This window comes from Triticum dicoccoides, chromosome 3B (assembly GCF_002162155.2).
Source record: "Triticum dicoccoides isolate Atlit2015 ecotype Zavitan chromosome 3B, WEW_v2.0, whole genome shotgun sequence".
NCBI lineage: Eukaryota > Viridiplantae > Streptophyta > Magnoliopsida > Poales > Poaceae > Triticum > Triticum dicoccoides.
This window is the reverse complement of record NC_041385.1, coordinates 4,805,451-4,831,821: the sequence shown is the minus strand read 5'-3', so window position 1 is coordinate 4,831,821 and position 26,371 is coordinate 4,805,451. Positions and strand designations below refer to the sequence as shown.

At 44.4% G+C, this 26,371-nt stretch overlaps 2 protein-coding genes across 2 annotated transcripts; both read right to left on the bottom strand.

Annotated features, from left to right (window-relative positions):
* Positions 1–8,354: 8,354 nt before the first annotated feature.
* On the bottom strand, positions 8,355–9,092 carry LOC119280419. The gene has a single exon (XM_037561272.1). The coding sequence runs from the start codon at positions 9,085–9,087 to the stop codon at positions 8,581–8,583; it is 507 nt and encodes a 168-aa protein (XP_037417169.1). The 5' UTR covers positions 9,088–9,092; the 3' UTR covers positions 8,355–8,580.
* A 5,651-nt stretch (positions 9,093–14,743) lies between these two features.
* Positions 14,744–16,810, bottom strand: LOC119274267 (protein WALLS ARE THIN 1-like). The gene is made up of 2 exons (XM_037554937.1): positions 15,814–16,810; positions 14,744–15,366 (listed from the first exon to the last, which is right to left on the bottom strand). The coding sequence occupies exons 1-2, from the start codon at positions 16,615–16,617 to the stop codon at positions 15,001–15,003; spliced, it is 1,170 nt and encodes a 389-aa protein (XP_037410834.1). The 5' UTR covers positions 16,618–16,810; the 3' UTR covers positions 14,744–15,000.
* Positions 16,811–26,371: the final 9,561 nt, after the last annotated feature.

Sequence of the window (26,371 nt, the reverse complement as noted above, 5' to 3'; positions counted from 1 at the left end):
ACGGCGCTCAAAATGATCAAGTCAACCCTCCTCTTTCCACACCCGAGGAGGAATTAGTGCGTCGTGCCGCGAATATTGCTTCCAAGCTCACCACCCAAGGCCATCTCATGGAAAATGTGGTTGGAAGCCTAAGAAAGGGGGTAAGCACTCGTAGACAATTGGCAAACTATTGTGAACATCACGCGTTTGTCTCTTGTGTCGAACCCCAAAAGGTCTATGAGGCGCTCGAAGACTCAGATTGTCTCAATGCCATGCATGAAGAACTCAACAACTTCGAGTACAACAAGGTGTGGAGATTGGTGCCAAGACCATCCGGGAACCACAACGTCATTGGAACCAAGTGGATCTTCAAGAACAAGCAAGATGCTCATGGGAACATCATTCGCAACAAGGCAAGATTGGTAGCACAAGGCTACTCCCAAGTCGACGGTATCGACTACGGCGAAACCTTTGCTCCCGTTGCTCGTCTTGAATCCATTCGTTTGTTGATTGCTTATGCTTCCCATCACAACTTTAAGTTGCAACAAATGATTTGAAAAGTGCTTTTCTTAATGGTCCTATTAATGAGTTGGTCTATGTCAAGCAACCCCCCGGGTTCGAGGATCCCTACTTTCCGGATCATGTGTATCAAATCGATAAGGCACTCTATGGCCTTAAACAAGCCCCACGTGCGTGGTATGACCACCTTACCGAGTTGTTACAAGATCGTGGATTTGAAGTAGGGCTAATCGACCCCACTCTTTTTACTAAGAAGGTCAACGGGGAGTTGTTTGTATGCCAACTATATGTTGATGATATTATCTTTGGTTCCCCTAACAAAGCTTTCAATGAAGAATTTGCCGCTCTCATGACCTCCAAGTTTAAGATGTCTTCGATGGGAGAGTTGAAGTTCTTCCTTGGTTTCGACATCAAACAAAGAAGAGAAGGAACCTTCATCAACCAAGCCAAATACACTCAAGACATGCTTAAAAGATTCAAGCTAAGTGATGTCAAGCCGGCTACTACAACAATGCCTACCAAGTGCCAACTTGACATCGATCCCAATGGTAAAGCGGTGGATCAAAAGGTATATCGCTCCATGATTGGCTCCTTGCTTTACCTTTGTGCATCTAGACCGGATATCATGTTGAGTGTGGGGATGTGTGCACGTTTTCAAGCCGCACCAAAGGAAAGTCACTTTGTGGCGGTCAAGCGAATCTTTCGATATTTGGCTCATACCCCAAACTTTGGCTTATGGTACCCAAGAGGAGCAAACTTCAAGCTTGAAGGTTTCACGGATTCCGATTGGGCGGGAGACAAAGTGGATAGGAAGTCCACTTCCGGAAGGTGCCAATTTCTTGGTGGCTCCTTGGTAAGTTGGTCTTCCAAGAAGCAAAGTTGTGTGTCTCTCTCGTCCACCGAAGCGGAGTATGTGGAGGCCGGTAGTTGTTGTGCTCAACTCCTATGGATGAGGCAAACTTTAAAGGAGTACGGTGTCATTTGTGACAAAGTGCCTCTTTGGTGTGATAATGATAGTGCCATCAAGATTTCTCTCAACCCGGTGCAACACTTCAAGACGAAGCACATTGAGATTCGGTATCACTTCATCCGGGATCACATTAGGCGAGGGGAGATCGAGCTCAAGTATGTCAACACTCATGATAACCTTGCAGATATTTTCACGAAGCCCTTGGATGAAGCAAGATTTCGCGAGTTAAGGCATGAGCTAAATATCATTGATTTGAGCAATGTGACTTGAACCCGTGCACCCCCCACCACACTCAACTTGTTGTCTAGTTTAGGTGTAGGCATGGACATAGGGGGAGTGTTGTTCTCTCAATGAACTCTCCCTCCCCCCATTATGCATAAATAGATCACCTCTTTCACATTAGCCATTTTTGATGGTACTTGTGCTTCAAAGACGAGTTTTGGTCATGGGCCCAAGGATAATTCTTCGTGGTGCCATACCATCCAACTCAAACATAGGTGGGTTCGGCCACCGCCCTCTCTCCTTGAGAGGCTTTGTCACTTAGGGATTTCCTGTTGTTCCTCTGGTATGTGCCTGTTTTTTTGAAGTTTCGGGTGTGTGTCTGTTTTTCGGTGCAAAGGCGGTTTTCTTCTTGTTTGAAACCTGCGGTGTCGTGAGCTCACGGTACTACCGCGGTCGGCCACGGTACTACCGCGGCCAACCACGGTACTACCGCAGATGGGAGCATGGTACTACCGTACCCAAGCGGCAGTAATTTTTTACTGCCGCCTGGTTGAGCGGTACTACCGCCTCGGCGCGGTACTTCCGCCCGAGCGGTACTACCGCGATGACCCGCGGTACTACCGCGCCGGTTCGAGCGCGTGGGGATAAGGACGGGCAGGGGGGAGTTCTAACTCCCCATACCCATTCGTCCTCCTTCTCTCCACGTCGTCTCTTCCTCTCCCGTGCTCACGAACGGAGCCGGTGTTTGTCGCCGGATCTCCTCGACCAGCTGCCCTCCCGTGATTCCGTCTGGTGGGATCGTTCCCCACCACGTGCTCTTGCTATGGACCAAGGTTTTTCCCCAAATCCTTCTCCTCTTTGATTGTGTTTGTTCTTTTAGGTTTTGGGGGAGGCTTGGATGTTCTTGAGATTCCTAGACTAAATCTCTGCAAGAGTAGGATGAAGGAGTGTGGTATTGCATAGGATTTACACTTGTATTGTTGTCTTGCGCTAGATCTGATCACCGTAGCTCCGCCATGGCTTCGCGGTTCTTTTTCAGATTCAAATCCTGTTAGATCTGACGCGACGCGATACTACCGCCCGTAGGGAGCGGTACTACCGCTCGCACGGTACTACCGCCCCTAGGGCGCGGTACTACCGCGCACCGTGCGGTACTAAGAGTCTACTACTGCCCCAGCCATGGTACTACCGTGACCCCTCACGGTACTACCGCGTCTGGAGCTGTACTAATCCTTTAGTACCGCAAACCGTGGCAGATCTACCGTGGCTCACATCCATCGCATGCCAACTTTCTCGTTTACCTTCTATGGGTTTCATGTGTTGTCTTTTGGCCTTTGCATTGATTCTTTTCGCCTTTTGTTTTGGTGCTTTGCGTGTGTGTCTCAAGTGGTGGCTCTCGCCGGTCCAATCCCATTCGTGACACTGGCTCCAAGCGTCTGCGCAACCCAGGAGAAGTTCCTGAAGGATCGTCTGCGTCCAAGCGCAATGTCAAGACCACAGCTAGCAAGCACAAGGAGCCCGCCAGGGGCATGGATGAGATAGGCCATACTGAGTATGTCCGTCTCAGGCAACTTCACCCCTATGTGCACCCGCGCTCCACTGTCAGAGGCTGTGAGCTGTTCTGGAACAAGACCCAAACCCAGATCTACTTGGATGTCATCAAGAACAAGCAGAATACCTATGTGGAGGTGAAGTGGATTGATATGCACCACATGAGGAAGGACAAGTTTCGTGACTACTTTGGGGAGGCTCTGGACTTGGTGGAGCAGTTTGGAATTGAGCATGTGATCTCTTTCCACCTGGACTATGACCCTGAGATCATCCGTCAGTTCTTTGCCTCAGTGTTTTTTCACACCAATGATGAAAGGAGGATGACCTGGATGACCAATGGCCGCCAACTGTCTGCTACCAGGAAGGAGTTCATGGATTTGCTTCAGGTTCTGGATGATGGGATTGACACTCCAGTGGGTGTTCGCCCTCATGGCAATGCTGACTCTGCCAACAAGGACAAGCTCACCCCGTTCATGGTCGAGAAGACGCTCGCCACTGGCAAGAAAGTTTTGGTTCTCAACCCCTTCCTGGATATCATGTATTGCATCTTCCGCAACTCCTTGTTCCCACGCATCGGTGACAAAGACAAGGTTCATGCTTATATGGTGGACATGATGCTTATTTGCCAGGAGGCTCGCTCGTCTCAGACTCAGCCACTTGATGTCTCTCACATCATGTGGTGTGAGCTTCGGTTTGCGGTGTTCAACCGCAAGGTACCTATTTATGGGCCCTACCTCTTTCTGCTGATTTCGAAGACTTGGGAGAAGATGTACCCTGAGGAGGAGTTCCTGGATCCAGACTGGATTCGCCATGAGCCCATCTGTCTGCGGATCAAATCCAACTGGCCCAACACCGCTACTCGTGCTGAGGCGTCTGCTGCTAGGGCTGCTGTTGATGAGGATGATGCTGGCGCCGAGGATGTTGCTGAGGACCGTTCTGCTAGGCCCTCTCAGAGTGTCTCTAGGCCATCATGGGCCACGAAGTTGAAGGATAAGATGAAGTCTCTTTTCTGCATGCAGGCCAAGGGGCAGTACAGGGCTCACGTGGAGTCCAAGGAGAGTCGTCGCCGGCACAACAAGGTCTTACAGCTCTATGGCGAGGAAGTGTCTGGCGGGTCTGAGGAGCACATCACTCCTGAGACCGAGTGGATGGAGAAGCAAGGATACAGGTGGACTGATTCTGAGGAGGAGGTCGAGGAGTCCATTCCAGCTGCAGAGGCGTCTGACAAAGAGGCTTGGGACGACTTCTCTGCTTGAGCCACCTCTTGTGTGTGTAGGTGTCCTCTCTGCCTTTTTGGCGTCTCGATGCCAAAGGGGGAGAGAGTGTAGGGATTTGCGAGTTTGCGAGTCGTGTGTGTAGGCGTCTGACGAAGAGGCTTGGGACGACTTCTCTGCTTGAGCCACCTCTTGTGTGTGTAGGTGTCCTCTCTGCCTTTTTGGCGTCTCGATGCCAAAGGGGGAGAGAGTGTAGGGATTTGCGAGTTTGCGAGTCGTGTGTGTCGTGTGTTTGCTGCTTTCTCAGTTGAACTCTTTGCTGTTTTTCTCGTTTGAACCTTGGTTATCTTACTTCGTATGGCGTAAGACATATGCACTCTATCTATCCTAGCAAGCTGGTATTATATTGTGCTATCTTCATGCTTTGCTATGCTTATTATCATGTCTTGGTCTCTAAAATATAGGGGGAGTGTTGATCCTAGTCTGTGTGCCATGCAGTCCAAAGCATTCATCTAAAGTGCACACATCTAGGGGGAGCCCGTCTATATTTTAGAGAGGTGGGGTTTGCCCCTGCTCTAAATTATCTTATCTTTGTGCAAATCCCGTGTTGTCATCAATCCACCAAAAAGGGGGAGATTGTAAGGGCATATTTATCCCTAAGTGTTTTGGTGATTGATGACAATGCTTGTGCGGACTAATCGTGTGCCTTGAGTCCCTCAGATACTTCATCATTAGGCACAAGACGATTCGGTGCCCCTCGGAGACTGTTGAAGCCGGCGTTGTTCTACGTTTCTCTTTGGTGGAGTTGAGTCGTAGGAGAGCCGTACTATTAAGAGGGGGTCCGCGTCGGAAAGGTAGGGTGGAATCACACGTACACTTGTCCCTCCTTTCCTTGCACTTTGGAGCTACCCGTCGTTATCTTGGTTGTGTGGAAAACTGGCGACTACTGCTGTACTTGCGGTAGTACCGCAGGTACAAGCGGTAGTACCGCGGCACCCTGGCCTAGTGCCGCTCTGGTGCGGTAGTAGGGGCGGATGTAATTTTTTACATCCGCGCCCCCACGGTAGTACCGCTCGCCCAGCGCGGTAGTACCGCGGGGGCACATGGTAGTACCGCTCCCTAGGAGTTGTAGTACCGTGCCCCTTCGACCTAGTACCGCAGTGTCGCGGTAGTAGGCGCGGATGTAATTTTTTACATCCGCGCCGACCACGGTAGTACCGCGCCTCTCAAGCGGTAGTACCGTGTCAGGTTTTTGCACCACCCTAGTTTCTGCGGAAGTAGGCACGGATGTAATTTATTTCATCCGCGCCCTTCCCAGGCCGTGACCCTCCTGCCTTGCGGTAGTACCGCAAGGGGGAGCGGTAGTACCGCGCCAGCGGTACTACTGCTCCTTCGTCAGGCTTGTTCCGGCCTGTGCAGTTGCCACGGTAGTACCATGGTCGTCCACGGTAGTACCGCGCGGCCTCGCGGTAGTACCGCTTCCTTGGAGCGGTAGTACCGTGAGTCGCGGGCAGAACATGTGGATAACGGTTGGATTTTTTCCACGACTATATAAGGGATGTCTTCTACCTCTAGTTGACTACCTCTTCCACCTCTAAGCTCCATTGTTGCTCCAAGCTCCATTTTCGCCCGATCTCTCTCCCTAGCCAATCAAACTTGTTGATTTGCTCGGGATTGGGTGACAAGGGCCCGATCTACACTTCCACCAAAGGATATTTGATTTCCCCCACTTATCCCTTGCGGATCTTGTTACTCTTGGGTGTTGAGCACCCTAGACGGTTGAGGTCACCTCGAAGCCATACTCCATTGTGGTGAAGCTTCGTGGTGTTGTTGTTGTTGGGAGCCTCCGATTGTTGTGGAGATTGCCCCAACCTTGCTTGTAAAGGTTCGGTCGCCGCCTTCAAGTGCACCAATAGTGGATTCACGGCATCTCGCATCGTGTGAGGGCGTGAGGAGAATACGGTGGCCCTAGTGGCTTCTTGGGGAGCATTGTGCCTCCACACCGCTCTAATGGAGACGTACTTCCCCTTAAAAGGAAGGAACTCCGGTAACACATCCTCGTCTCCACCGGCTCCACTCTTAGTTATTTCGTGCCTTTACTTTCGCAAGCTTACTTATTGTTACATCTCTTGCTTGCGTGCGTGCTAGTTGATATTGCATCATATAGGTTGCTCACTTAGTTGCATATCTAGACAACCTATTTGTTGCAAAGTTTAATTTGGTAAAGAAAAGCTTAAAAATTGTTAGTTGCCTATTCACCCCCCCTCTAGTCAACCATATCGATCCTTTCACGCGCGTTGTAGCATCTTTGCAATTGGTTGTAGCTTTTGTGGTACGTGGTTGAGCATCCGCGATGCCATCGTCAACAGGTCCTCGTGCAACAACCTCACTTGTCGATCGTGGTTCACCCGCCCCATCATCCAGCCGGTTGCAGCTCCCGCGTAGCCGGATGTAGCTTTTCCGTCCATCTGTTGTAGCTCCCCGGCGTGCTTCCTCCTCTGTCCCCGCCATCCCGTGATCCATCTCTGGTCTCTGTGGTGCCGGGGAGCATGAAGGAAAAGGGCCGACGAGCTATACAAGATAAAAAGGAGAAAATCCCATCAGAGAGGGATGAAAAAAGGATCCGATGGGGGTCCCGCCGGTGGCGGCCTCGCCAGAGAAGCCGCGGCGCTCGCCGGAGCCAAGACACGGTGAGAGACATAGAGGTGCGCGGAGATGGAGATGAGGGAGAGAAATCTAGAGACAAATCATGCAGGCCCTTGTGCTACATGTTCGGTCGGCGCGCCGAACCCAAACGTTTTTCTCATTATTATGGGTGTGCCTAGGTCTCAGTTGAGACTTAATCAAGTCTAAGTCAAGTGATATAGCATATAAGAAAGAAAAATAAAAACTTGATAAGATCCCACGAATATCGCACTGGTTAACTCTTACTTGACCGAATTTTTTTTTTGAATAAAAGAAGGGCTATTCGCCCCTCCGATTTTCATTAATGAAAATCACTGCGTTCGAGAGCTACATTACCAGAACAGATTAATGTATCCAAAAGGTAAGGGGGGTAGCAGCCATGCTGTCCCCTCCCCCACCCAACCGCTAGTTCTACAAAGCTACAATCTCCATTTAAATCAAGTTATTACATTATCCAGGAACTAAGGAAACCCAACTATGCAAAAGAGCGGGCAAAAGAAAACGAATAGCAAAACAGTCCAGACATCCTTCAGGGGAGATCTTCTTCAACCTAGCTTCGACATGTTTATTCTTCACCTTTGAGAGTTTGCATACACTTCATTTGCTACCCGCTCTAGCACTCTTGCCCCCAGCTCCAGCACATTTTTTTACTGCTCCCTTATCTGCAAAATAGACCAATCCACCATTCAATGTGTCATTGTTTAAATAATAGTCATAGGATCAGAGATTTTTTTTATTCTAAAAAATAACTCCATTTCTAGATTTCCATAAAGCCCAACAAATAGAAGATATCCCAACCAAAACAAGTTTTTTGTCCTCCTTCCCAAAGGAGTCTAACCAAGATCCAAAGCACTCTTGCATTGACATAGGAGTTTGCTTTAGACCAAATGTACATTTGATTAGACTCCAAATCAAAGAAGCAACCGAGCAAGAAAAAAAACAGATGATCTACTGTTTCATCCTTCCCACAAAACATACAGTTTTTTCTCCCTTCCATCCTCTCTTCAACAGTGAATCTCTCGTAAGTATACTTTTTTTAACACTCAGCCAAAGAAAAACCTTGATCTTAGCTGGAACTTTAATTTTCCACAGGAATTTCCGTGGGAATCAAAGTCCATCAGCCACCAGTTTTCCCGTACATTGATTTCACTGTAAACTTGACCGAAATTTAGAATCCCGTATTATTATTTGTGCGCAATAGCCGTGTAAATTCTGCTCCAAAATGATGACACATCACGCGTGACGTGACACACTTTATGTACAACTCACTCACGTATACGTGCATCCTAGTACACCGGACGCGCCAAACCTTTGCACGCCGTCGCGCGTGCATGCGTGCGCACGCACACCAAAAATCGAGAAGAAGAAACCGCGACTCACTTGACTTGATTAGTTGACGCGAACGTCCATCCACGGGTTATCGTCTCATCGAGATGCTGATCAACTCTCGGCGTGGACGTCGGGGGCGGCTTTCTTGACTGCCGGCGGCGGCGGGGGCAGCTGGTTGCCGTCGGAGTCGAAGGCGATGTGCCCGGAGAACTGCAGCGGCCGGCACTTGTCCCCCATGATGATGGCCTTCCTCCACACGGCCTCGTCGTCGTCGTCCAGCCCCAGAGCGGCCACCGCCTCCTCGTCGTCGCTGCTGCTGCCGCCCGGCGCCCGCCTGTTCCACGACACCATCCTGGCCGCCTTGCCGCCGATCCCGCTGAGCGTGGCCGACAGCAGGCGCTTCCGGTTGCTCGCGCCGACGCTGCTGTCCGATTTCGGCAACGGCGCGGACGACGAGGACCCGCGCTGCTGCCCCCACAGCTTCTCGTGCGTGCTGCTGGTGCACAGCGACACCACGACCGCCGCGACGACGAGCACCACGAAGACGACGAGGACGAGACTCGCCGCCCCCGGCGCTCCGGCGGCGTGGTCGGCGGCGAAGAGAAGGAGCCTTGCCATGTCGCCGCAGTACTGTGCTGGCTTAGGTTACAAGCCGGGGAACAGAGTAGCCGCGGCTTATATGCACGCACGCACGCGCGCGCGCGCGATCGGGCACCGGAGACTGGACTGGAGAGAAGAGAATCGTGGCTGGACATGGCGCTCAAATTCCCCGGCCGTGCAGGACCGGTTAGATTGACCCGGCCAGCGGCGACGGCGATTGACGCTACGGGTCGTCGCCCGCCCGCCGGAGACTCGCGCTAGCAGACACCAGATTTCAAAACTCACGACCTACTGCGCACGGGGCAGGGGCACTTACCACTTACCACTAGACTGAGCGTCTTTAATTCTAGGTACCACAGAAATTTATTTGCATTTTAATCCATAACATTTTTTTTCTGTTCCAAATCATGTCGATTTTTAGGTCTTTTTGCAATGCCCCATGGCAAAAAAACTTCGATAATTTTTAATTATTCTTGGCAATTTTGAGAATATTTTTTAACTCTCATATGGCAGTTTTGTTATTGAGAGCATGACATTTTAATAACTAATAAATGGTATTTTTATTATAAGAGGATGGCAGTTTAATTATCAATAACATGATATTTTTATTATTAATAACATGACATATTAACTAAGAGCATATCAGTTTTATCGTTAAGAGCATGACATTGTTATTATTAATAGGATGGTAGTTTTATTGTTGACAGGTTGGAATTTTCATTTTTGTTTCCATGCCATTTTATTAATCAAGAGGATGACAGTTTTATTATTAAGAGGATTACATATTTTTTTTCATTGGCAAGGCATTTTTTATGAATTTTTGCACAGTACACCAATAATTTTTTTACACATGGACAATTTTTGTTGCTGTCCATGGGGGAAATAAAGAAAAAAATGTTCTCAAAAAACATGACAATTTTTGCACAGTGAAACGTCTCCATGAAGAATATCATAAATATACTTTTCATAGATCATACGACACATTTTTTTATTCATACCATTGTAAATTTATCAATTTGAAAAATGTCAATTTTTTAAAGTAACATGGCATTTTTGATATTTTTAGAATCATGTCGTTTTTTATAAATTTATGTTCCATCTGCTTTTTAAAGAAATTGTATTTTTTCAAGACATTTAAGAAAACAATTAACTAGGCCTCTGGGTTTCGCCCCGGCCTTCCCTAGAGAGAGAATCAACTGAAAAACAAGAGAGATAATCAGGTGGAGGAGGCAAGGCGGGGTGACAACATACTATTGAGTGATTAGTGCCCCTGGTCGATGAGAGGCAGGGATGGGTGGAAGCCGGGAGCAGAGACTTGGTGATGTTAACAGATAATGCAAGAACCTCCAGTGGTGTAATCGATGGATGACACTGCACCGTCGGCCTCCATGCATGAGCGTGCTCGTGTCATGTGTAGGGGGGAAATATCAGGTGCTCCAGCCCATGCAATGATACGCTGCTCCGAAACATCCAGGTGCGTCAGATCTGCATGAAGGGGCATGATCAATTGACCGATCTATTTCAATATGCCCCCTTGCAACATTTGCATCTGCCCCTGAAACTTCACGTCTTTGCAACTTACTCACATGTCTGATCCTCCCCGTCGCATCAAAAATTATCTTGACTTCACCCGCCGTCAAGTTGAAGTCGCTGATTTGGCGCCAGAGGTAGTAAATAGATGAATAGCAATTGATATAGATATTAGCGAAGCCATAGGTACATGTTAGATGAGGGGGCCAATGCCCCCCCCACCAACCCCCTGAATCAATGGAAGCCTTGCATGGAATTTTTTAGCCTTCTACATCCCCCCTCACAAACATTGATGGTTTGTCTTTTCCTCTCTACAAGAAGTTCATGAATTTGAAAACAATTTTTTAAATTGCTCACAAATCTAAAAATAGTGGATGCAAAAATAAGAACGAAGAAAAAGAAAAAAAAAGCAAAAAAGGCTATAGAAACTCAGCACAAAAAACCACCAAGAAACCAGCCAAAAAATGATGAAAGGTTCCGAAACTGATCCAAAAAAGAATGTTGTATCGGCATCACAACCCCATGCTAGAGAGTAGGTGTTCCTTACCACTTAAGCCACTTAATCTGGAACAAGTTTTGGATTTTCGAATTGTTTTCCAATATTGAAATGAATATCAAAATTCTGAAAAATGGAAATTTTGTAGACCATGTATTAAAAATTGTTCACCATGTATTAATGAAAGAAAAAGGGAAAGAAAATAAAGAAAAAGAATGAAAAAACCGGATGGGAAAAACCAACAAACAAAACCCCCAAAAAACATGAAACAACCAAAAAAGAAAAATCGATAAAACACAGAAAAAATGAATAGAAAAACGAACTAGCTAACGGCAGCACGCGTTGTCACATACTGGGTCGGCCCACCCATGGGCGAAGCCAGTTATGTTTCCGCCCGATCTGCCGGATTTACGAGTCTTTTAGTTACAAAAGAAAAGAGATAGTAAATGTTGTTGGGAGATGAAGGGAGCAACTAGTTGAAGGGCGCACCTTCGGAAGCTTCCAAATGATCACTTGGACTTGGTGCAGTCTCGCCACTGGAAGAGCTCTGGGCACTCCCTTCAGTTATATTTTTTTCGTATGCGTTTTTAGCTTTTTAGACGGTTTTTTCTGTTTTTTTTTGTTTTTTCATCTGTCTTTTTTAGCTTTTGAACAAAACAAAATTTATATTCTTTTTCTTGCGAAAAACGTGTTTTTTTTCGCAAGAGGCACGGCCATGCCTCACGGAAACGGGAAAATGCATTTTCATTTTTTTCCTTAGGCGAGAGGCACGACTGTGCCTCTCGGAAATGAGAAAAACACATCAAGATTGTGGTGTTACTTGGGAGCCTCCGTCAAGATTGTGGAGTTGAACCAAGGAGTTTGTAAGGGCAAGGAGATCGTCTACTTCATGAAGATCTATCCAAGTGAGGCAAATCCTTCGTGGTCGTTGGCCATGGTGGGATAGACAAATGTTGCTTCTTGGTGGACCCCTTCGTGGGTGGAGCCCTCCGTGGATGCGCAGCCGTTACCCTTCGTGGGTTGATGTCTCCATCAACGTGGATGTACGATAGCACCACCTATTGGAACCGCGCTAAAAATCTCCGTGTCAACATTGCTTTTGCTCCCTCCAAACTCCTCCCATTTACTTTCTTGCAAGTTGCATGCTTTACTTTTCGCTGCTCATATACTCTTTGCATGCTTGCTTGAAATGTGTTGAGATTGCTTGACTAGTGCTAAGTTGCTAAAATCTGCTAAAAACTAAAATTAGGAAAAGGTTAAGCTTTTGTTTGGTCAAGTAGTCTAATCACCCCATCCTCTAGACATACTTTCGATCCTACAGGATGATCAGTTCTGGGGACCTGATTGACGGTTTTGCCGTCTTGGCTCGCTTTGTATTCAAGAGACTGCTGCTGGCTGGCTCTTGGTAGCTCTTGGAGTGACTGAAGAAGGATGGATCCTCGTGGTCGTGAAGCTTGAGGCCGTGGTGATGGATGGAGCCGTTGGTTGATCAGATAGTTCTTTTTAGAATTGTTAGTAATAACAAACAATGGTAGCTTGCTTGGTGTATTTTGTTGGCAGCTAGCTAGCTCTTAGAGATGAAAATCCTGGTATTGATGACAGGAGGAGGCAAAGCACACAAGTTGTATTTTGCTCATGTACATGTGATATCTCATTTATAATACCATATATAATTGTTATTAACCTCAATCTCCGGCTCCCAACCGCGTTATGCTGCCAAAATTTCTATCTAAATTTTCCATGACTTGTCAAAATTTTGGCCTTGTTTGTAAGAAAACAAAACTTTGGGCGTTGGCCGCGAAATTCTGGGCTCTTGTTTGTAAGGAAACAAAAGCTCTATGGTGCTGACTGCAAAATGTTTGCATTGACAAAGCTCCTTGTTTTTAAACGAGAAGAGGCGTGCATTCATGCCCGCCTTAATTTTTTTCCTGTATATTTTTTGTTTTTTGCTTTATTTAATTTTTTAAAGTTTTTGAGTGATTCTTTTTGCTTTAAGTCACAAAAATTATAAATTTTCTATGAAATACAAATTCTATGAAATTTAAAATCCAGAACATATTTTATGAAAATGTGACCAATTTTTGGAAATGCGAACAAAATTTTGAAACTCCAAATATTTTCACTTGATTTTCTTTGGAATTTCTGAATAATTTTTAACATTGCGAACATTTTTTGAAAATGTGAACAAAATTGTAAAATTATGAACATTTTCAAAAATGTGAACAAAATTGTAAAATTATGAAATATGAATGTTGAAGCTGGGCTCAAAATAATGAATCGGAGCCATGATTAACAGGGGCCCATTATTTTGTTGAGGATAATTTTGTCCGTATACCAATCTTGTGTGTCTGGTGATCTATTATGTTGTCGTGAGATCTTCACGGCGTGATGACGGATTATAATTTTGTTACCGTGAGAGCTAACTTACAAATGGCCAACTAGCTTAAATATCAAACAGACCCAGGAGCAGCCGCAGAGTCCAGAGGATAATTTTTTATTACTGTTTGAAAGACATTTTGTTAATTAAGAGGGTGCCAGTTTTATTAATAAGAGAAAGTCAATTTCATTTTTAATTGAAATTATAATTTTTTATGAATTTTGCACAGTGGATCAAATAAATCGAAAATTTACAGATGGACATTTTTTTTGTCCATGGAAAAAAATAAAGAAAAATGTTCTCCAAAAACATGGCATTTTTTGCGCACTGAAACATCTTCACAGAAAATTGCATACATTTTTTAAGTGTAATTTGTAAGCTATGCAAAAAAAGAAATTCCGGCCCAAAAACGAAAAAAGCGGCCCATTTGAAAATACATATTTGTCTTTTCTTTGTACGCCATGTGTCAAAGTAGAATGTTGTGAAATTTTGTACACGCGTAGTATACATGTGTATATGTGCTTACAAATAAGTTCATTATTTTTTTGGCCTTGTAGAAAATGATTTTTTTGGAAACGGGCACCTTGGTGCCCGTGCGACACTTGCTGTTTGCACCCCTTCCCACTTCTCTTTCTCTCGGTCGGCATGGCTGGATGGGACTTCTTGGGCTGCCACATGCGCAACAGTTTTTACCAATCTAGCTCCAGCCCAACAATTGTCTTCCTGGCCTAAAAAACAATTGTCTTCCTACATGACCATGGTCCTTTTTAGCTTTAGAAAACCAAGATATGTGATGTCGATGATTTACGATGCTGTGCATTCTTTGCTCACCTTATACTATAGGATGAACATTGTATTGCATGCCTTTATTTATTTATTTTTGAATAAGTCATCTAAGTAGAGGATCCCCACCTAAGGGTGAACCATAGGTTCAAGTTACAAGAGTTATAAGGTAGCACCGGTGTGTGAGGAGAGGTAGTGCCCCCAAGACAAAGCGTTTGCCTTTTGACTAGGTTCTTTAAACCTATGACTATGAGTCTGGAGTGTGAAATCGTCAATAATATTTGAGAAAGTAATGTGAGGGGGGTGAGTGTCGTTGCCGAAGACTTTTGGCCTTTTTTGAGTCCCAAATTTTCCGCAGGATGGTGAGGAGGACCCGCCACATGTTTGTGTCGATGCGAAGCTCAACAAAGTACTTAATTACTGATTTTTTGTTGTTGTGAAATTACTTAATTACTGACTGCAAAAACAGTGTAAACACTAAGGCAATCATAGTGACAAACCCTATTGTGATAGTAATAATAATTAGATAGGGTACCAATACATCAAGCACAAGTTTTCTGATCTACTCCAATTGACAAGCCTTAATGCACACACCATAATCAAGCACGATCCAAACAACCCTAGCTAGTTTTAATCAAATCCGTCTGCATACTCGCTCACCACACCATAGGCGTGCATGCAATGCATGCCCGCCTGAATTTAAACGAGAAAACTCCTCACAGTAGTAAGGTAGCACAATTAAGTTTCAGACGTTGTCAGAGGTGGTGGAGGAAGGCGGCAGGAGAGGCTGGGTGATGGAGGAGGCCAGCTTGGCGCTCCGGACCTCGCGCTCGCCGCCGCCGGAGGAAGCTGGGGACGCAGCGGCCATGAGCGCCTCCTTGCCGATGCGCGACCTCTCCTCGCTCTTGCCCCAGAGCACGAGGTAGAGGCCAGTGATGATGAGCGCGGCGCCGATGATCCCGCCGAGGTAGAACTTCTCGCCGAGGGTGAGGGAGGCCATGATGGCGACGACGAGCGTCTGCACGGGCTGGTACACGGCCACGAACACCGGGCCCCCGCGGTCGATGCACCAGATCTGCACTGCGAACGCCACGCCGGACGCGATGAAACCCTGCATACATTACCGTTTCCATTTGCCATGTCAGCGGCCACCTTACGTCTGCATAATCATTTCCATATCTCTTGAGAGTCAAAAGCAAGCAGCTTAAGATCTGAGACATGGATCATCATGCCTTCCACTCACTGACTTGATATATATTTACACTGAATAAAATAATACTATAATTTGCAAAAGGAGTACTGCTATAGATCGGTGATCCTGACAGAGAGGTGTACAGGTTGTTGCATTGCACCACTTTTAATAAATTTGTTTACCACTACTCCTTTAGCAAATTATCGTATCATTTGCACCACAGACGGAGAGTAGAAATTAGTATGTGATCGGGATTCCAAAATACTGGTAGTGTAAAAAACGCTCTATAGCAGTACTCCTTTTGAGACCGAGGAAGTAACTAATTCTTAACTGCGAAATATATAGGGCGCTAATAGAAATGCTTACGGCGTAGAGGATGGTGAAGACTTCGGAGCCGGAGTGGAAGACCCAGGCGCCGGCGTCCCTCTCGAAGAAGGCGGCGATGATGAGGAACTGGATGACGCCGAAGAAGCAGGTGTAGGAGGTGACCGACAGCCTCGCGGGGTACTTCTTGAGCACGGGTGCCTGCAGCACCAGCCAGCCGGACCACGAGAGGCAGTGGCCGATGAGGTACACGCACCCCAGCGTCCAGTTCTTGCCCTCCCCGGCCACGGCCGCCAGAAACGGCACCTCCTGCAACGACGGCTTGTCGTCGCCGGTAGGGGCGAAGATGGTGGGGCCTTGGTAGAGCGTGATGACGGACGCGCCTGCGACGCACGCGAGCGTGCCCAGCACCTTGGCGACGCCGTCGCGGCGGTCGAGGCGCACCTTCTCGATGCGGAGCGCGGCGGCCATGCCGAAGGTGATGGCCGGCACGGAGTTCTGGATGGCGGAGGCGAAGGTGGGGGAGGTGTTGTCGAGGCCGAGGAGGTAGAAGCCCTGGTTGGCGGTGATGCCGCAGAGGGCGAGGAAGAAGAAGTGGACGGCGAGGCCGAGGGTGAGCCTGGGGCGGTCCTTCTTCTCGAGGAAGTAGGCGAAGGGGACGAGGAGGAAGAGCGCGATGATGTTGCGGTAGACGGGGAAGACGAGCTTGCTGATCCCCATGTTGAGCGCGAGGCGGGACACGACGTGGAAGCCGGCGTAGCCGAACTGCAGCGCCAGCATCGCCACGTGGAGCTGCGCCTTCTCCGGCATCCCGCAGACCCGGCGAGCATCCACCGCGTCCGCCATGGCTGCACCCTCTCCTCACTTGATCTCTCCCTAGATCGAGATAGAAGCTGCTGCTGGAGCGAGGTGGCGATGAGAGACTAGAGAGAGGAAGGCCTAGGCCAGGGATGAGGTGAGTGAGGAGTGCAACCAGGGGTATCTAGCTATATAGACGCGCGACATTCCACTTGGACGTCAGTAGGTGAGCATGCTACAGAGAGTGACACTCAGCTAGAGGCAGACAGTGAAGTGAGCCATGGTTGGTCGGAGAAGACCTTGGTGCATGGGCATACGCCGACCGAGCGACCCCTTCATGCATCCCACTCGTATCATGTACTGCCTCAAGATTCCTGAGATCACAGTCGGAAGTGTATAGTATTTCTCCAGAGCTGTCAATGTCGTAGGTACGATCCACTTTGGTACCTCCCATGGAAATACTCACACACCTTTAGCAAGCTGTAGTTTTGTGCGTGCTGCAAAGTTGAACCACTTGAGTTCTTCACTGGCCAACCAGTACTAAACATCAACCGCTGCTGGCTTTTTCCCCCCGCCGGGAAAACCGGTGTTGGCTTTGTTCAGCTCAACTTTCCAGGCCATGTTTCTCCCAAGCGGAAACTAGCGCACTACCGGTAGGTACCGGCACATCCTTAGCCGTTCCTCTCTACATCAAGATTAGTACTTCTTTTTTCTATAAGATATCAATCTTTTCCTTACATGAATACACATTAATACAAACATGGAGGGGGTCCATAACAACAGTTTTTTGTGTCAGATGAGGAAGGAGAGAAGCGTTGCATGCGCAGAGATTCCCTCTCCAACTAAAGACTTGTATTTTATTTTATTTTTATATCATTTTGAACGGCTCACAAATTTGGTACCGAAATTTTTTTTCTGAAACTTTTTAGTTTTTACATATTTGAATTCTTGGTGAATAGACCGTTAAAAGAAGACCGACCCTGAATATATTTTGGACGAGTTTAAAGTACCGATTTCACAAAGTTCACATATTTTATAATAATATATTTCACTCATTTCAAAAAATATTTCATAATAGCATATTTCACTCATTTAAAAAATCATAATAAGATAGTTTGCTCATTTCAAAATAAATTTCATAATAACAGATTTCGCTCATTCCATATAACATATTTCACAACTTTCATAATAACATATTTAAAACGGATTTCACTTATTCCATGTAACATATTTCACTCATTTCAAAAAGGATATCCTAATAACATACATATTCCAAGATTTCATTAATAACATATTTCACTCACTTCAAAAAGGATATCATTATAACATATTCCACTCATTTCAGAAAAGATTTCGTAAATAACATATTTCACTCATTTCATACTAACATATTTTACTCATTTCAAAAAGGATATCATAATAAAATATTCCACTCATTTCAGAAAAGATTTCGTAAATAACAAATTTCACTCATTTCATTATAACTTATTTCACTCATTTCAAAAAAGATTTCATAGATACTTGTTTTCATTATTCGCTCCGCCTTCCTTTGAGCTGAGCACAGACGTGGCAGTCTCCGCGGCATTGGTTCTTTCAAGCTTGTTGACATCGTCGTCGTTGGAGAGATTGGCTGCTAGCTCATGGAGCGCGGGAGAAGGGTTTGTGCCGGAGGAGATGCCCTGTGGACGAGCGCTGCCAGGGAAGTGTCGCAAAAAATGTCGCGGATCTGGCAACAGGCAAGCAAAAGGCGGCGAAGGTGGGCCAACGGGAGATGAGGCTGTGGAGGGTGAGCTTCGGGGTGAGGTCCATTGGCCCACTAACCATCATTTTTATTAATTCTAAGTATAATGGAGCTGCCCAGTTAGTTATGAAAAAACTGGGTGAAAACCACTGCAACACATGAATCGTGCACACAACATCTTCAAGGTTGCACATTGGCATCACCAGCATCACTTTTCACCGAGCAAGCGACTCCAACTCATGCCGGACGGCTGCCGACAAAGTCCACACAGCAAAGGTCACAATCAGCCACACAAAAACCATATGACATGCAACCGGCCACACGTCAACGACCTGCAAGCATGGTGCCACGAAAGATCACTGAACGGACCACCCGTTGCCCAGATCGTCGCCACCTGAACATAGCCGCCACAACTCCAACTTCACAACAAGAAACAACCGAGGCGATCTTAGCTCATGCTTATGTGGTAGTTGGTTTTGCCCATGTCCTATATGGTATTATGTTCTTGTTGTTGGGACTTCTTGCACATTCGTTGAGATCTTCTTTGAGTCATTAGTTGTCATTTATACAAACCTACACATTTCATTCTTATCCCATGCTTTATGGAGATTGTCATTTGCGTGGCATTAAGCATCTGGAAAGAACAAACAATTTATTTTTCAATGCTGAGATCCATCTTCCCTATGCTTTCACGTCTGGTTACAAATTGATATTCAACTTCATAGTTTTCTGTGAAGCCATGCCTAGTTTGATCCCCGATTGATTCATTGGTGCAATTTTTCTCTAAATTCTGTGATATTTCCTTTTCATGACCGCTTCATGTAAATATTGTGAACAGTGGTGGAGCTCTATGAGGGCCAACCTGGGCCACCGCCCCCCAGCCCACAAGATTTTCTTTGAGTATCCCTTGTCATATAGGCCATATAATCAATGGAAATCGGCCCAAAACTGTTCTAGCCGCCCCCAGCCCATCGCCCCTCCAGGAATTTGGCAAGCGCCGCCACTGATTGTGAAGACTCCTTTTTATTCTATAAAGGTGAAGCCTCCTTTCTTAGTCTATGAAATAGGGGACCCACATCGTATTATGGGCAAAAGAAGATAATTATTAGACATACACATTAATGTAGAACCCTCTACTAAGATTTTTTTTTCAAAAACTAAAATGGACACAACAACATATAAAGATATGGTACATTCAAGTGGTAAAAATTAGCATTTAATGTCGTCAATTTTGTATTTTTATTCTTTGTAGATTTAGATGGAATTTAGTGTAGCAAAATTTCCCAAACTATTTTTTAAATAGCATAACTTTCATGAGTTCTACTTTTGGAATGGTGTATTTGTAAACATAGATTCTTTAATTTCATAATAATAAGTTTTGGATCATGATACTAACACAATTATATGGTTAATATTATTGGACACAACAAAAATAAATAGTAGTTGGCATTGTATGTAAAGACTATAAATTTTAGAAATACATAAATTTATTGATAAACTGAAACTTAAAAAATAAAAATATTTAGTATAAACATGTGATGGTCATTTGTTATTAGTGGCCCACTACACAATAATACTAACCAAAAGTTTGGTGGTTGGCTGCGGCTATGAATTGCACGGGCTCAGGCGGGCTCTCTTTGAGCCTGTTGGGGCTCGCGGCTGGAGGTAGGAGATGGAGGCGTTGTGAACAATGAGATCTGATCTGGACAATCATATGTGATGAAGAACGAACTGGTTGTGTAGGGTTTTCGGTGGAAAGGTAGGAGGAACTCTATCTCTCCTCGGATCTAAAAATGGGGGGAGGTCGGGGAAGGTGTTTCGTGGTGCACGAAATATGAGAAGGTGGTCTCTCAAACAAATTAGGGTTTTCACTAATTGGAAGTTGAGACCTTCCTTATGTACGAAGGGGTGTTGGGCTGATTAGGTGGAAAGTTTTGTTGGTATAGGTTTTCAGCATTTTAAAAAAGAGATAAAGGTCAAAAACATTTTTATTTAGGAAAACATGTATATATTTATAAGATATATTGCCTCCATATTCAAACGTTCGGGTATTAAATGAACTCGAAATCAAGCAAAATTTGATATGTGGCCTCAATATAGTATAACAAGATCACACGCACAAATTTGACTCATTTTTAGAACAATTAATTCCCATTTACTAAATAATTCTTAGATATTGTAACACAACCATGTGCGGGTGAGTCTTAGAGAAACGGACGATAGAAACAAAGAGTATTTATTCATCTTTTTTAGAAAACAGTGAAATAGGCTAGAGGTTTGAACAAACATCCGGATAACCCGGTACAAAGGCAACATGATGCTGATGCAATGCTGATGATGTCATAATGATGAAAAAAAGAACAATCAATTTTCTAATGCTAATGATGCCTACCTCCCCTATGTCGGCTCGTGCAACGCCCAACCACGGCCGCTAGGATACGGGTGCTAGGAGCACGCCCAGACCGTCCACCCAATGATGAGGGCGCCGGAGTGGCCGAGACCCGTCCCCGAAGATGAGCGAAAGAGGTGTCGTGAGCCGCGCCAGAACGGGCACGCAGGCAATGTCAATTGCGCAGCATGCCGCAGTAGATGCGCCCGTGCCACTACTACATCTTGAGCTTGCGTTGGTTTTCGTTGAAGAGGAAAGGGTGATGCAGCAATAGTAGCGTAAGTATTTCCCTCAATTTTTGAGAACCAAGGTATCAATCCAGTAGGAGGCTCCTCAAAAGTCCCACGCACCTACACAAACAAACAAAGAACTCGCAACCAACGCAATAAAGGGGTTGTCAATCCCTTCACGGCCACTTGCGAAAGTGAGATCTGATAGAGATAGTATGATAAGATAAATATATTTTGGCATTTTATAACATAGATTGGAAAAGTAAAGATGCATATAAAAGTAGATTGAAAGCTTATATGATAAAAGATAGGCCCGGGGGCCATAGGTTTCACTAGTGGCTTCTCTCAAGATAACATAAGTATTACGGTGGGTGAACAAATTACTGTCGAGCAATTAATAGAAAAGAAAATAATTATGAGATTATCTAGGCATGATCATGTATATAGGCATCATGTCCGTGACAAGTAGACCGACTCCTGCCTGCATCTACTACTATTACTCCACACATCGACCGTTATCCAGCATGCATCTAGAGTATAAAGTTCATAAGAACAGAGTAACGCATTAAGAAAGATGACATGATATAGAGGGATAAACTCAAGCAATATGATATAAACCCCATATTTTTATCCTCGATGGCAACAATACAATACGTGCCTTGCAATCCTTTCTGTCACTGGGTAAGGACACCGCAAGATTGAACCCAAAGCTAAGCACTTCTCCCATGGCAAGAAAGATCAATCTAGTAGGCCAAACCAAACTGATAATTCGAAGAGACTTGCAAAGATAACTCAATCATACATAAAAGAATTCAGAGAAGATTCAAATATTTCTCATAGGTAAACTTGATCATAAACCCACAATTCATCGGATCTCGACAAACACACCGCAAAAAGAGTTTACATCGAATAGATCTCCACAAAAGAGGGGGAGAACATTGTATTGAGATCCAAAAAAAGAGAAGAAGTCATCTAGCTAATAACTATGGACCCGAAGGTCTGTGGTAAACTACTCAGAACTCATCGGAGGGGCTATGATGTTGATGTACAAATCCTCCGTGGTCGATTCCCCCTCCGGCGGAGCGCCGGCGAAGGCTCCAAGATGGGATCTCGCGGATACAGAAGGTTACGATAGTGGAAATTGTGTTTTGGTGGCTCCCTGGATGTTTTCGGGGTACGTAGGTATATATATGAGGAAGAAGTACATCGCTGGCCGCTCGAGGGGCCTAGGAGACAGGGGGCGCGCCCAGGAGGTGTGGGCGCACCCTCCTATCTCCTGGCCGCCTCGATGTCTTATTGACTTGCACTCCAAGTTCTCTGGATCATGTTCGTTCCAAAAATTAGGCTCCCGAAGGTTTCATTCCGTTTGGACTCCGTTTGATATTCCTTTTCTTCGAAATACTAAAATAGGCAAAAAAAACAGCAATACGGGCTGCGCCTCCGGTTAGTCCCAAAAATGATATAAATGTGTAAAATAAAACCCATAAACATCCAAAAGGGGTAATATAATAGCATGAAACAATAAAAAAAATTATAGATACATTGGAGACGTATCAAGCATCCCCAAGATTAATTCCTGCTCATCCTCGAGTAGGTAAATGATAAAAACAGAATTTTTGATGTGGAATGCTACCTAGCATAATTCTCAATGTAATTTTATTTATTGTGGCATGATTGTTCAGATCCAAATGATTCAAGATAAAAGATTATAAAACATAAAAATAGTAATACTTCGAAGCATACTAATAAATAATCATGTCCTATCAAAATAGCATAGCCAAAGAAAGCTTATCCCTACAAAATCATATAGTTAGGCCATGCTTCATTTTCATTACACAAAATACTCCCATCATGTACAACCCCGATGACGAGCCGAGCAATTGGTTCATACTTTTTAACGCGCTTCAGCTTTTTTTCAACTCTTACGCAATACATGAGCGCAAGCCATGGACATAGCACTATGGTGGTATATGGTGGTGGTTGTAAGGACAAAAAGGGAGAAGATAGTCTCACATCAATTAGGCGTATCAACGGGCCATGGAGATGCCCATTAATAGATATCAATGTGAGTGAGTAGGGATTGCCATGCAACGGATGCACTAGAGCTATAAATATATGAAAGCTCAACAAAAGAAACTAAGTGGGTGTGCATCCAACTTGCTTGCTCACGAAGACCTAGGGCATTTTGAGGAAGCCCATCATTGGAATATACAAGCCAAGTTCTATAATGAAAAATTCCCACTAGTATATGAAAGTGACAACATAGAAGACTCTCTATCATGAAGATCATGGTGCTACTTTGAAGCACAAGTGTGGAAAAGATATAGTAGCAATTGTCCCTTCTCTCTTTTTCTCTCATTTTATTTTTTTCTTTTCTCTTTCTTTTTCTTTTTTTTTCTTTTTTTTTCTTTGGCCTTTCTTTTTTTTCTCTTTTTGGCCTTCCTCTTTTTTTCTTTTCTTTTCTCTTTTTTTCTTTCTTTGTAAAGTCCGAAGTCTCATCCCGAAGTGGGGGATCATAGTCTTCATCATCCTTTCCTCACTGGGACAATGCTCTAATAATGAAGATCATCACACTTTTATTGATTTACAACTCAAGAATTACAACTCAAAGCTAGAACAAGATATGACTCTATATGAATGCCTCCGGCGGTGTACCGGGATATGCAATGAACCAAGAGCGACATGTATGAAAATTATGAAGGTGGCTTTTCCATAAATACGATGTCAACTACATGATCATGCAAAGAGCAATATGACAATGATGGAGCGTGTCATAATAAACGGAACGGTGGAAAGTTGCATGGCAATATATCTTGGAATGACTATGGAAATGCCATAATAGGTAGGTATGGTGGCTATTTTGAGGAAGGTAAATAATGGGTGCATGCTACCGGCGAAAGTTGCGCGGTATAATAGAGGCTGGCTAAATGGAAGGATGAGTGTGCGTATGTCCATGGACTCACATTAGCCATAAAGAACTCATATACTTATTGCAAAAATCTACTTATCCCTCAAAGAAAATTACTACTATGCATGCCCCTAGAGGGATAGATTGGTAGGAAAAGACCATCGCTCGTCCCCGACTGCCACTCATAAGGAAGACACTCAAAAGCGCACAACAAATCTGTCACACAACTTTTACCATACGTGCATGCTACGGGACTTGCCAACTTCAACAAAAGTATTCCTCAATTTCATAATTACCCACTAGCATGACTCTAACATTACTACCTTTATATCTCAAAACAATTATCAAGCATCAAATTGATCCTAGTGTTTAGTGCACTTTCTATGATAGTTTTTATTATACCCAACTTGGATGCTCATCATTCTAGGACCAAATTCATAAACATAGCAAATACCATGCTGTTCTAAGAGACTCTCAAAATAATATAAGTGAAGCATGAGAGACTAGCAATTTCTATAAAATTAAGCCACCGCCGTGCTTTAAAACATATAAGTGAAGCACTAGAGCAAAAACTATCTAGCTCAAAAGATATAAGTGAAGCACATAGCATATTCTAATAAATTCTAATCAAGTAGGCTTCTCCCAAAAGGTGTGTACAACAAGGATGATTATGGTAAACTAAAAAGCAAAGACTAATATAATACACGACGCTCCAAGCAAAACACATATCATGTGGCGAATAAAAATATAGCTCCAAGTAAAGTTACCAATGAACGAAGACGAAAGAGGGGATGCCTTCCGGGGGCATCCCCAAGCTTAGGCTTTTGGCTATTCTTGAATATCTTGGGGTGCCTTGGGCATCCCCAAGCTTAGGCTTTTGCCAGTCCTTATTCCATAGTCCATCAAAGCTTTACCCAAAACTTGAAAACTTCACAACACAAAACTCAAGAGGAAATCTCATAAGCTCCGTTAGTGAAAGAAAAAAAACCACCACATAAGGTACTGTAATGAACTCATTCTTTAATTATTTTTGTGTTAAACCTACTGTATTTCAAGTTCTCTATGGTTCATACCACTTAATACTAGCCATAGATGCATTAAAATAAGCAAACAACACACGAAAAACAGAATCTGTCAAAAACAGAACAGTCTGTAGCAATCTGTAACTAACGCAAACTTCTGGAACTCTAAAAATTCTACCAAAATAGGCAGTCCTGGACAATTTGTTTATTGATGAGCAGAAAAAAAGAATCAAGGCAAAATCACGTTTCTGTGAGTTATTGAATTTTTTCTCGGGAGCGCAAAGTTTCTGTTTTTCAGCAGAATCAAATCAATTATCATCATAGGTTATCCAATAGGTTCTACTTGGCACAAACACTAACTAAAGCATAAAAACACATCTAAACAGAAGGTAGATGCAAAATTTATTACTAAACAGGAACAAAAACAAAAAACACAAAGAAAATTGGGTTGCCTCCCAACTAGCGCTGTCGTTTAACGCCCCTAGCTAGGCATTAAAGCAAAGATAGATCTAAGTAGTGTCATCTTTGGCACTCAATTCCTCAATAGAGCACTTATGATCTTCAAGGGTTTCTCCCTTTTTAGCAATGATTAAACCTTTAGGCAAAAATTCAAGAAATTCGTTTGTAGCAAAAGGTTCCTTAACGATAGAGAGACAATTGGGATGAACACTTATGGATTTGAGATCCGCGTCTCCCTTACTAGAAGATTCACCCTTATTTTTAGGAACATAAATAAACTTGGAAGTTTTGGTAGGGGGGTTTGGAGTGTTTTTCATGGAAGAAAACGCGGAACCTAGGTTAGAATGATATCCTCAAGTTTACCGATTCTTGCAGAATCTAGATCTATTTTTTCATTTACTATAGGTTCTTTCTCTTTAAGATTTTTCAAAGTAACTCCAACCCTAGATCCATATTGGGTAATGTGATTATGAATCTTTTTATCCAAATTTTCAATCAACTCAACAGTAGCAACTTTATTTTCAATAATATCAAGCCGTTGCATCACATGTTCTACAGTTAAAACCGTTCCATTAACCAAAAGAGGTGGTGGGCCAAACAAATCTAACATAGCATTATAAGCATCAAACGTATGGTTACTCAAGAAATCCCCTCCGGTAACGGTATCAAGAACGCATCTATTCCAAGGAGTAATGCCTACATAAAAATTGTGAAGAAGAACAGAAGTAGAAAGCTTCATAGTAGATCTATTTTGAGCATTGCAAATTCTATGCCAAGCATCTTTTAAATGTTCTCCCTCCCTTTGCTTAAAATTGAGAATTTCATGTTCGGGAGTAATAACAAGGATAGGAGGACCAGCCATAACGGCAAGGTAAACGATCTAACACACGAGCAAACAGAAAAAGGCAAGCGAAAAAGAGAGAGAGATTGGGAAAGAGAGGGCAAATAAAACGGCAATGGTGAAGTGGGGGAGAGGAAAACGAGAGGCAAATGGCAAATAAAGTAAATGCAAGGGAGATGAGTTTGTGATGGGTACTTGGTATGTCTTGACTT

Bases quoted from the DNA above. Each gene is read 5' to 3' on its own strand.
- LOC119274267 (XM_037554937.1), bottom strand. From the start codon at position 16,617: ATGGCGGACGCGGTGGATGCTCGCCGGGTCTGCGGGATGCCGGAGAAG. The intron at 15,367-15,813 runs GTAAGCATTTCT...TAATGTATGCAG, and splicing joins TCTTCACCATCCTCTACGCC to GGTTTCATCGCGTCCGGCGT.
- LOC119280419 (XM_037561272.1), bottom strand. From the start codon at position 9,087: ATGGCAAGGCTCCTTCTCTTCGCCGCCGACCACGCCGCCGGAGCGCCG.